The sequence below is a fragment of the Poromitra crassiceps genome, assembly GCF_964638095.1.
Source record: "Poromitra crassiceps genome assembly, chromosome: 6".
Classification (NCBI taxonomy): Eukaryota; Metazoa; Chordata; class Actinopteri; order Beryciformes; family Melamphaidae; genus Poromitra; species Poromitra crassiceps.
Genome location: NC_139627.1, coordinates 16,041,899 through 16,054,551, shown reverse-complemented (window position 1 = coordinate 16,054,551; position 12,653 = coordinate 16,041,899). Strand labels below are relative to the sequence as shown.

Below are 12,653 nucleotides of genomic sequence, written 5' to 3'. Positions count from 1 at the left end.
TGGTGAATACGCAGCGGGTCAGTGTGAGTTCCTAGTCTGTTACACCAGTGTGCTCAGGTTGGTGAATACGCAGCGGGTTAGTGTGAGTTCCTAGTCTGTTACACCAGTGTGCTCAGGTTGGTGAATACGCAGCGGGTTAGTGTGAGTTCCTAGTCTGGTCAGGTGCTTTTCATTTCCGAGCCTAAACTTGCTGTGTGTCCTGCATATTCATTTGCAGAATGTAAGCATTGTTGTGATGTCGTCTGTGCTTGAGTGTGCGTGTGGATGTGACGAGTGTGTATTAAGGTTGTTTTTGACAGGTCCTTCTCCTGGTATTTTAAGACCTTGGAGACAATGTCGAGTAAACAGAGGAATTCTTGGGTTGTCCCGCCTTGCTGAAAGGGGCTAGCTTAAACAAACACGGCCACCTTTACACACACACACACACACACACGCACACAGATGGTCGGCCATGTCAACATAAACCTTTTTAACAAGAGAGAAAGAGAAAATAAAGAGAGAGAGGCCCACCATCTCCACCTCTGTGTGTGTGTGCGTGTGTGTGTGTGTGTGTGTGTGTGTGTGTGTGTGTGTACACTCAGCAGATAACCTATCTCTCCACAGCTCCGCTCCTGCCATTCACTGCTGCTCAGGGGTGACACTGCTATGTGTGTGTGTCCATGTGCGTGCGTGTGTGTGTGTGTGTGTGTGTGTGTGTGTGTGTGCGTGCGCACAAAGTGAAAAGTCAGCAGACTTCTGAGGCATGTTTCTTGTTCTTTAAACACTCACTTTAGCGTTGATGACACAACTGCGCATAGTAAAATTGTACATCGCTGAACCAAGAAGCCAATAAAAGAGGCTTTAAATGAGCACAACTAGAACTGAACCTTAATATGAGGAAAACAATCTACGGTAGTTAAAAAAGGGCATCATCACACATAATCATCTTAACACATTGACTGCCAGCCGTTTTTTTCTTGCTGTAGGTAGCTTCTGCCAAGCCGTTTTTTGAGGATTGTGGCTCATTTTACAAGAGCCGAGGATTCTTTTCTGCTTGGAGTTTGTGAACATACAATATCTCAAAAGTACTAATAGAATGTGTACTTTCTCTGTCTAAAAGAGTTAGTTTGTAGAGTTAGTAGTTATGTAAGCATTAGCAGTTGAATACAGCATGGTTTTAGCGTCAGAAAAAATATTCAGAGATAAACGGCTTTTTGTGAAATTCGATAGAACAGTCAGTTTAACCATTCATTTTTGGCTCTCTCTCTCTCTCTCTCCCTCCCCCTCTCGCTCTCTCTCTCTCTCTCTCTCTCTCCCTTCCTCTCGCTCTCCCTCCCTCTCTCTCTCTCTCTCTCTCTCTCTCCCTCTCGCTCTCCCTCCCTCTCTCTCTCTCCCTCCCTCTCGGGAGGGAGACGCACTAGGTTTAATCCTAGTGAGAGGGGGAGAGGGAGAGAGAGAGAGAGAGAGAGAGAGGGAGGGAGGGAGAGAGAGAGAGCGAGAGAGAGAGAGAGAGAGAGAGAGGGAGAGAGCGAGAGCGAGAGGGAGAGTTGCTTCAACTCCTCCCTCCGTGGGCGTTCTTCTTGGCTGCAGCGGCCGTCACAAGCTTGTCACCAGTCTGACAGTGCTTTGCTGCTGTCCTGTGCCTGTGGCTGCGCGGCCGCTGTTTGAGGAAGTCGGCATGGACTCGCTCGCTTCTTGGAGTTTTGGTTGAGAGAAGCTTTTGCGATTCTGGTCATATTTATGCTGCGTGTTTCAAAGTGTGTTCCACCTGTAATCTCTTATGTAAATTTGCAATCCCGCATCGCCAGCAATCAGCGCGAAAACGACAGCGTTTTCCCCCAGCCATTTTCATGAGAATGGCTGGGGTGAGAATGGCGTGACAAGTTAAAAAAATGCTTGCCTTCCTCTAGTCAGGAGAGCACTGTTGCCACTTAGTGGGTCGGTGGAATGGGTTGTAAACGTTCGGTGGCTCCAATAATTATATAAGAGATGTAAAAGGGTTAGATGCACATCCCACGGTCAAAAAAAAAAAATCATTTTTTTGACGACTCAACTCGTCGTTGGCAGTGAACAGCTGGATTGTGTTTGACGACTCAACTCGTTCTTGGCAATTAACGTGTTAACACGTTCACTGCCATTGACGAGTTATCTCGGCTTACAGAATCCAACGGTTCACTGCCAATGACGAGTTATCTCGGCTTAAAATTTTTTTTTTTTTTTTTGACGGTGGGACGTGGATCAACGCTCCCCACGTCTCCTATAAAAAATATTGGAGTCAGCGAACGTGTACAACCCATTCCACGGACCCACTAAGTGGCGACAGTGCTCTCCACACTAGGAAAAGCAGAGCCAAAACTGTAGGGTAACGCGCGAGGAAACCATTCTCTACTGTAAAATGGATTGGCGAAAACGCTTTCACTTTCGCGCATTATCGCGCTGGGAGCTGGCGGTGGGGGATTCCAAAAATAGACTGGGTGGAAAACACACTTTGAAACACGCAGCATAAAGCCTAGAATCGCACAAAGCTTCATCAAAGCTCTCAAACCCAAGAAACAAGTGAGCCCTATCCACACTCGCTGCCAGGGAGGGAGGCTGCTCAAACTCGCAGCAGCAGCAGCAGAACACTCGCTTGTGACAAACGCAGGCTGAAAGCCACCAGACACGCCCACGGAGGGAGGAGTTTGAAAAAGAGGGCGTTCAGAACTATATTGTTTAGATGTCTGATCTCTCACTGATGCCAAAAATAAATGGTTAAAGTGACTGTTCTGCCTGTTTGATTGAATTTCACAAAACTGCGATTATCTCAGCTTTCACTCTCAGACGCTGAAACCATGCTGTACTCAACGGCTAAAGTGAATGTGTTAAGAGTTCAAGTATTCTGCAAATATCAAAGATTGTCTTTCAAAAAAAAGAAGAAAAAAACAAACATTTTAAGACTCAATCTATGATGATACCATGACTGAATTTGGGCTACTTCATGGATTCACTGAATGTTCGCATTTTCTTTACAGATTTACTCGGAAAGCACGATATATCGCCAAACATATCGGTAATAATAATAATAATAATAATAATGTTAGTCATTATTTAATATATCCGCATCGGTACGATGTTGCAATAGTAATGCCGGTTATCGTATTGCCCAAAATGTACACATTGAGAGGAAACTATGTGGTAAATCTATGATTTACGGGCTTTTCCAAATGTTTTGGAAATAAAGAAATGCATTACTTTTTCAAATTCAGTCTTTACACGTGTTTTTCAGTATGTGCAGATTTTTCTTATTATCGTAGAAATGTGTTTTTAATATACAGATCATATTGACATCGGTAAATATCGGTTATCGGTATCGGCCAACATTTTCATATCGGCGCATCCCTAAGATTGACACATCTCGGCAAAGTCACCACTAAAAATTAACTAGACAACCAGTCTCTACATTCCCTCTGGCCTGCCCGCCCTCTGCTTCCTGCACTGGGTAGGCGAGTACAGTAAACACCCTGTGTTATGGTTCAGCTAGCGTCCAGCTAACGCTAGTTTGTTTACCTCGCCTTTAGACTGGCAGGCGCATCTCCTGCTCTCTCTCTCGCTCTCTCTCTCACACACACACACACACACACACACACACACACACCTAACAGTCTACTGAGGAGGCTGAAAGGTACACAGAGTGGCTATTGTACTAAGAGAAATGTGAGGGAGGGAAGAGTAAGAACCACCATGTTGACTCCAGGCATGCACTCTCAGCTCTGCAGTAGAAGCTGAACATAAAGATATGCACATTCAGATATGTGTGTGTGTGTGTGTGTGTGTGTGTGTGTGTGTGTGTGTGGTGGGGGGAGGAGGCGTGGGCAGTGTGTTAGTATAATGAGCTGTAACGATGCCCCTGTGGAGCCATGCATTAGATCCATTCAGAGCAAGCTAATGACAACAATGAGCCAGTAACACACGGGGAGGGCCATTACCAAGCTGGAGAATGCAGGTGTTTGTGTGGGTGTGTGTTTAGCCCGCATGTGTCTTGAGGCTAGGTCCACAGTGGAAAGACTTTCAAAACAAATCAAGAGAGAAATCTCCGGTCTGTGTCGCTGGGCCACCCATCAGTACGCCTGAAAACTCTGTGTCACTGGGCCGTCCATCAGTACGCCTGAAAACTCTGTGTCACTGGGCCGTCCATCAGTACGCCTGAAAACTCTGTGTCACTGGGCTGTCCATCAGTACGCCTGAAAACTCTGTGTCACTGGGCCGTCCATCAGTACGCCTGAAAACTCTGTGTCACTGGGCTGTCCATCAGTACGCCTGAAAACTGTCACTGGGCTGTCCATCAGTATGCCTGAAAACTCTGTGTCACTGGGCTGTCCATCAGTATGCCTGAAAACTCTGTGTCACTGGGCTGTCCATCAGTATGCCTGAAAACTCTGTGTCACTGGGCTGTCCATCAGTACGCCTGAAAACTGTCACTGGGCTGTCCATCAGTACGCTTGAAAACTCTATGTCACTGAGCTGTCCATCAGTACACCTGAAAACTCTGTGTCACTGGGCTGTCCATCAGTACGCCTGAAAACTCTGTCACTGGGCCGTCCATCAGTACGCCTGAAAACTCTGTGTCACTGGGCTGTCCATCAGTATGCCTGAAAACTGTCACTGGGCCGTCCATCAGTACGCCTGAAAACTCTATGTCACTGAGCTGTCCATCAGTACGCCTGAAAACTCTATGTCACTGAGCTGTCCATCAGTACGCCTGAAAACTCTGTGTCACTGGGCTGTCCATCAGTACGCTTGAAAACTCTATGTCACTGAGCTGTCCATCAGTACGCCTGAAAACTCTGTGTCACTGGGCCGTCCATCAGTACGCCTGAAAACTCTGTGTCACTGAGCCGTCCATCAGTACGCCTGAAAACTGTCACTGGGCTGTCCATCAGTACGCTTGAAAACTCTGTGTCACTGGGCTGTCCATCAGTATGCCTGAAAACTCTGTCACTGAGCTGTCCATCAGTACGCTTGAAAACTCTGTGTCACTGGGCTGTCCATCAGTACGCTTGAAAACTGTGTCACTGGGCCGTCCATCAGTACGCCTGAAAACTCTGTCACTGAGCTGTCCATCAGTACGCCTGAAAACTCTGTCACTGGGCCGTCCATCAGTACGCCTGAAAACTCTGTGTCACTGGGCTGTCCATCAGTACGCCTGAAAACTGTCACTGGGCTGTCCATCAGTACGCCTGAAAACTCTGTGTCACTGGGCTGTCCATCAGTACGCCTGAGAACTCTGTCACTGGGCCGTCCATCAGTACGCCTGAAAACTCTGTGTCACTGGGCTGTCCATCAGTACGCCTGAAAACTCTGTCACTGGGCCGTCCATCAGTATGCCTGAAAACTCTGTGTCACTGGGCTGTCCATCAGTACGCCTGAAAACTCTGTGTCACTGGGCCGTCCATCAGTATGCCTGAAAACTCTGTGTCACTGGGCTGTCCATCAGTACGCCTGAAAACTCTGTGTCACTGGGCCGTCCATCAGTATGCCTGAAAACTCTGTGTCACTGGGCTGTCCATCAGTACGCCTGAAAACTCTGTGTCACTGGGCTTTCCATCAGTACGCCTGAAAACTCTGTGTCACTGGGCTGTCCAACAGTACGCCTGAAAACTCTGTCACTGGGCCGTCCATCAGTATGCCTGAAAACTCGGTGTCACTGGGCTGTCCATCAGTACGCCTGAAAACTCTGTGTCACTGGGCTGTCCATCAGTACGCCTGAAAACTCTGTGTCACTGGGCCGTCCATCAGTACGCCTGAAAACTCTGTGTCACTGGGCTGTCCATCAGTACGCCTGAAAACTCTGTGTCACTGAGCCGTCCATCAGTACCTCTCAAAACTCCAAACACGAGCCGCATACATGTTCACATTCTATTTCTCACCCATATGGAGATTTGTGAGTATTCGTACCATTTAACGATTAAATTGCACGAATACTCACAATCAGAGATAGCTCATAGAGTACATTTTAATCTAAGAGCTGGATGCATTTCCTGCACCCACAAGATCTATTCGGAGTCCATTCACAGGCTTTGCCGCTGCACTGAATACAAATTTCCCCTCACAAACCAAACAAAAAGTGAAAAACGACCCCTCATTTGAATTACAATTGACTTATTTCGTTTATTCTGAGTGCCTAATGAGGAGTGAGCAGGTACACGTCAATGCAAAGCTAATGGCCACCTTGACAAGATTATGTGGCCGTTCACGTTGGCTGTTGCAGGGATCAAACCGTACTCTTGTTTTACTCCATGAAGGAATCCAGTTGTACAAAATGTGCCCTTATCAAGTACAGACCACTCCACAAAGTCTACAGACCACTCCACAAAGTCTACAGACCACTCCACAAAGTCTACAGACCACTCCACACAGTCTACAGACCACTCCACAAAGTCTACAGACCACTCCACACAGTCTACAGACCACTCCACAAAGTCTACAGACCACTACACAAAATCTAGTACAGACTACTCCATAAAGTCTACAGACCACTCCACAAAGTCTACAGACTACTACACAAAATCTAGTATACAGACCACTCCACAAAGTCTACAGACCACTCCACAAAGTCTACAGACCACTACACAAAATCTAGTATACAGACCACTCCACAAAGTCTACAGACCACTCCACAAAGTCTACACAGACCACTCCACAAAGTCTACCACTCCACAAAGTCTACAGACCACTCCACAAAGTCTACAGACCACTCCACAAAGTCTACACAGACCACTCCACAAAGTCTACCACTCCACAAAGTCTACAGACCACTCCACAAAGTCTACAGACCACTACACAAAATCTACAGACCACTCCACAAAGTATACAGACCACTCCACAGTCTACAGACCACTACACAAAATCTACAGACCACTGCACAAAGTCTACACAGACCACTCCACAAAGTCTACACAGACCACTCCACAAAGTCTACACAGACCACTCCACAAAGTCTACACAGACCACTCCACACAGTCTACAGACCACTCCACAAAGTCTACACAGACCACTCCACAAAGTCTACAGACCACTCCATCAGTCTACAGACCACTCCACAAAGTCTACACAGACCACTCCACAAAGTCTACACAGACCACTCCACACAGTCTACAGACCACTACACAAAATCTAGTACAGACCACTCCACAAAGTATACAGACCACTACACAAAATCTAGTACAGACCACTCCACAAAGTCTACAGACCACTCCACAAAGTCTACACAGACCACTCCACAAAGTCTACAGACCACTCCACAAAGTCTACAGACCCCTCCACAAAGTCTACAGACCACTCCACAAAGTCTACACAGACCACTCCACAAAGTCTACAGACCACTCCACAAAGTCTACAGACCACTCCACAAAGTCTACAGACCACTCCACAAAGTCTACAGACCACTCCACAAAATCTGAAAGGGTACTGCTTATATAGCCTCAGTACTGTGCGTGTAGTATGTGCTCATGCATTCTCAAGTTTTAATCTTGGTCGGTCCTTCCCTACTGTGCTCACAAGCAACATTTTTTGAATAGTAGCCATAAATGCCATTGTATGTCTTTAAGTCATCACTCAGCAGCCCCTATAATCCCGAGGCTTTAGGACTAGACTTGGGCAACACACTCGCCAATCCCACTGTTCAACTCCCAGCTAATCTGCTGCTCAGTGCTCACTGGAAGTTACAGCGTAAAGGTTCTTGCACACAGAGTCCGAATTGTTCGCTGCGTTTTTTTAATCCGTCATCCGAAAAAAACACGTCACGCACAGATACCTTGCACACTGAGTCCGATGCGTTAATTATCCAATATTCGTTGCGAAGATTCGCAACGAAAAGAAAACTACCGCGATCCTATTGATCCACAACTGGCAGTGTGTCTGTGTGGCTCTCTGTCTCTCTCCTCCCCCCCCCCCCCTTCCCCATACACATACACACACACACACACACACACACACACACACACACACACACACACCGCGTCCCGCATTCCAAGCTGGTCTGCAATCACCCGGCACATTCTGTCTTTTAATTCCGAATCTCTGTATTCCTGCTTTGCCATAAAATGCTTTGTGCTGGGAGACGAACTGAATTAACTTCTCAGATGCCATTTTTCATTGTGAATAGCAACACTACGGCAGCTCTTGGTGGTCAAACACCTGTCAAAACGATTTCATGGATGCGGAAAAACGCAGAAAATCGAACCTCGTCCGAAAACTTAAATGACGGACGTAATTGTCGGACTCGGTGTGTCAATGATGATTGACACAAATGAGGTCGTATTTTTATTTTTTTCGTGCGTCAATTTCGGACGAAAAAACGGACTCTATGTGCAAGGACCTTTACGCTGATGAGAGGGACTAGTCAGCCACATTCCTGCTGCAGGCAGCTTCAACAGGGGACTGTGTCCAGGCCTGTCTAGCCCTGTAACGTCAGACACAGCCTTATCATAACAGGCTGCTGGCTGCATACACACACGCGCGAGCACACACACATTCACACACACACACACACACACCGCTAATCAAATTCGACACCACAAAGCACACAAAAACACAGACAGTTTTCCAAGACAATGGCGCGTGAGTGGCATCCAGGTCTCAATTTGCAAAACAATATCCCTGCGATGTGAAGCAGCCAGATAGAACCTGTTGCTGTCTATCGGGCCGGCCCCAGTGTGTTTGCCACTGTGAACAAATGAATGTGCTTGACGTCAGCCCGGGGTGTCTCATAAAGCTCTGCCTCAGCCACGGCACAGCTCCGCTCCAGACGCCGAGCGGGCCACACCTCTGCACATGAAATCCGAGGCTGGCTGCAAAGCTCTGCGAGAAAAGCGGCGCGCCAACCTGCGAGGAGCGAACCTCCAGGCTGCACACAAAAGACGGTGCTATGTTACATTCCCCACGCACACAATGGGCCACACACTTCACTAACACAGAAACACAAGCCGAGGCGTTTGTGTTGGAGGCTGACAGACCTATCATCAGTTTAACGTGCGTGCGTGTGTGTGTGTGTGTCTTACCCTGGCACTTCCATTGGCGAGGTAGGGGTTACCAAGGTTACTGAGGTTAGCAAGGTCTGGGATCATGAGGAAAGGATAGCCGGCATATGGGGAGGGTTTGAAGAGCCCTCCATCCTGCTGTCTCCTCAGCGCTAGGGAAAAGGAAAAGCAGTGTTTCACATGAATTAGAGAGAGAGAGAGAGAGAGAGAGAGAGAGAGAGAGAGAGAGAGAGACTATGGTGGGCCACCGTAGTTTAATTTGTAAATTTTGCTCTCAAAGTGCACAAAATTAATAGAAGATGCATTTAACTTTAGAATGTACAAAGTTATCTTCCAGGGGGGGGGCAGGCCCCGAACCCCTGTGGGTCCCAGGTCCACCCATCAGTCTCATTCTTGTGGGGAAACACTGGGACGTGGGAAAGGGATTATATTTGCCTGTGTGCCAGCCCCTTCACTCTCAAAACTGACTTAAATGTTGTCAAAGACCATGATTGTGAGAGACAGACTAGATTAAAAGGAAGCACTGCTATGATTCCCAATAGTTCCAAAGTGATTAACTGTTGAGTGATCTTTTACCTTCTACAAAGAGCTCTCTCTGTCGGGCATAGCTCTCCAAATCTGGTCTGGGCAGCGGGCGTCTGTCTGCCTGCACAACATTAAACCACACGCACACACAGTCAGAGCATAGATGGTGAAAATAACCACAGGAAAAACAGCTTTACCTGGGATAAGGATGGCGTTATAGAGGAGTTAGCACTACTGGAGAAAAGTTGCGTTACCTCGGAGTCAGACGAGCTGCTGTTGTTCTCCGACTCGTTGACCAGAGAGGACTTGACGTCGTCCAGATCCCGCTCAGCAGACACGTTCTCGGAGATCTTCTCCTCCTGCTCCCCTTCGTCTTTGAAAGAAATTAGTTCATCGTTTGCCCCCAAGTCATCTCCTCCACCCCCGTTCAGCTGCGGCATGTTGCTGGCACTTCCAAGAAAGTAGCTAACGTTAGCTAGAACAGCTAAACGCACACTGTTGTGTTTAGCTAGACCCCAAGACGTTAGTGGCAGACCACTTTCTAAACACCCAGCGAGACCGTAAAGCCTCGGGTGGGGGAAATATTTAACTAACGTTAGCGGTCTAACGAAAGAGTACAACGCATCACAGCGAGCTCAGTTAGCTAACGTTAATTGTAGACGTTACCCAAAACAACACTGCCTAAACTAGCTGAGTTAGCCAGCTAGCGAGCTAACGTTAGCGTTCCGTGACGGCTCATTTTGGAGCTGTGAATTCCTGAGGTCGGGCAGCAGAAAGTCCTCCTTGGAGCGGCTCTGTACGGAGGAAAAGCTCGGTGTAAAAACACCCGACACGAAACAAATACAAATCCAGCCAGTACAATCCACACGTTTTAGTTGTTGCCTTGTTTGTTCTGTGGCAATTCTGTCACGAAAACATAATCAAACTGAGGAAAATGACAACAATAAAACCGAGCGAAACCATAGCACAGGTCCCGTTCGCACGTACCCACCAACGGAAAAAAGTTTGGGTCCCCCCCGCCCCCCCCTAGTGCAATGTGTCCTGGGCAGAAAGTAAAGTCCCGTTTGTTTGTTTACTTATTTCCCATCGTCGTTAGTCCAGTGTGTGTGCCATGCATAACATCCATCGCTGTTTTAAAGGAGTCGTTTCCGCATATTAATGTCTTTGCTGATTCAAGAAGTGTTCTTGTTGCTTGCGGTGCGGAGGCGTGGGAAACGGAGGGCCTCGGTTGGAGAGTGGATGGAAGGGAAAGCCAGGGCCCAGAGAGCGAGCACACTGGGCTGGGGGAGGAGTGGGGCTCTGCACCGACCCCGGATCAGTTTAGGAGGTTTTTGTACACACTCAACCTATGCACTCAACCAGCGGCTGAACTGATTCTCGACCAGGCAGCACAACAAGTCGATCCCACTTGTTCTTCGCCAAAGAGAGACAAGGGGAGGAGGTAAGGAGGGAGGGAGGAGTTTGGATGGAAAAAACGACCCTTTGAGACCTTAAAGGGACAGCTTCATTGTTGGTTTTTTCTGACCTCATGAACTTACGGAAAAGAGTCCAGGCAAGGGCCAGGGTGTATTCCAGGGGAGTCAATTCACAAAACCCTGCATTTAATATAATTTGTGCTGCCGGCTTGGTCAGATGTCGAACTGAACCTGTTCGTCACGTGCATATGAGTCAGTTTCAGACTGAAAACATAGTTTGTCTAAAGACAGGGGTGCCCAAATTATTTCCCATGAAGGGCCAAAACTCATCTGGGTGGAGGGCCGAGGGCCAAAAATAAACGTTGTGGAATTACATTCAAATGTGTTTTATAGAAAATTAACATTCTAAATCTAAAATAACATTTCAATATTATAATCTACTTTTTATCTGTTTGGTAATTGTAATAATTTGCAATTGGTTATATATATTAAAAAAAAAAAATCTGCATTTGTGGGGAGCTTAAACATTAAATCAGTAAACACCCAGTTAAAAACAGTTGTATTTTCCACCTTTGTAATCAAGAGAGACATTTGACTTAATTCACAACTTGAAAAATCCTCAAGGTACTTTGAAAATCAGTTTCGTAGTGGCGACGTATATTGTACTCTTTCAAAACAGCCACTCTCTGTCTGCAAATGAGACAAACCGCTGTTGAATTTACTTCGGTAAAAAAATACTCGTCTTGCAACTCGTCCTAAACTTTCTTTTGTCAGTGTGCCACTGCCGTGATGATGATCTGTCCATCTTGCTGAGCTGGTGTAAAGCCAGTGACTGGGGAGGGATGAAATATCAGAGCTCACCCCCCAACCAGGTGATTCAGCCAACCAATCAGGAGCAATCAATCCTCAGATAGCAATGCCTCACACCCATGTGATAGAGTCGGGGAGAGAGAATACCAGCTGCACATTATTAACGTTAATCATAGATAGAAGAGTCCCGACATCTCCATTCAGACGCGGACTGCATAATCGGGCACGTCGGGCAAATTGGTCACCACTGGTCTAAGATGACAGGTTGAGAGGCGGGTCATAGTATCATGCGGATGATTTTATTTGACAATTCTGGGGACTGGATTGGGCTTTGGCCAATCCTGGCGTGTTCCGCCTCCAAATCGAATGGGATTCAGTGTGTTGTTGCGCTCCCCTCGGGAAGAGCCTTTTGACGGGAGGTTAGTGGCTGAGTGGAGCTCAGCAGCCGCAGGCAGCCAGCTGCCTTCGTGTTGCCGAGCGGAGAGTGCAGCACGTCGGCCTGGAATCTCCGAAGTGCGACCCCTGACAACCAAGCTCTCGGATGCGTGCGCCATTATCGCTGCTGTAAATACGATATCCCTGGAATGCGCGTTTTAACGAGCCAGTTACATTTCTTTGCATTCTTAGAGATTATAGTTTTTGTTTTTTGTTCATGTTTCTAACAATTGGCCAAGTTAGTAGTTAGTTTATGGGATAGGAATTCTGCCAGATGACAGGCACTAGGCGCCATTTTCTACTTCATTTGGAAGAGAAAATTATCCTGAAATGAAGATTTGATTGACAGCTGCATGTCGTGATATGATTGGTTGAAATGGGGTAGAAATTTGATAGTTCTAGGTGACGTCAGCAAACTGTACATTACTGTTATCAATGACATCTTGAAAAATGAACTTTTGATGTGAAAAAG

The 12,653-nt window shown here is 47.0% G+C and overlaps 1 protein-coding gene across 1 annotated transcript in view; it reads right to left on the bottom strand.

The window, feature by feature from the left end:
* Positions 1-10,505, bottom strand: part of LOC310778049 (transcription factor 7-like 1-B) — a 43,181-nt gene extending 32,676 nt beyond the window's left edge. Inside the window, exons 1-3 of the mRNA XM_083638367.1 lie at positions 9,776-10,505; positions 9,573-9,642; positions 9,018-9,148 (exon numbers count right to left, since the gene is read on the bottom strand). Of these exons, the coding sequence (XP_083494493.1) occupies positions 9,018-9,148; positions 9,573-9,642; positions 9,776-9,961 (387 nt within the window). The 5' untranslated portion in view covers positions 9,962-10,505. The remainder of the gene's footprint in view (positions 1-9,017; positions 9,149-9,572; positions 9,643-9,775) is intronic.
* Positions 10,506-12,653: the final 2,148 nt, after the last annotated feature.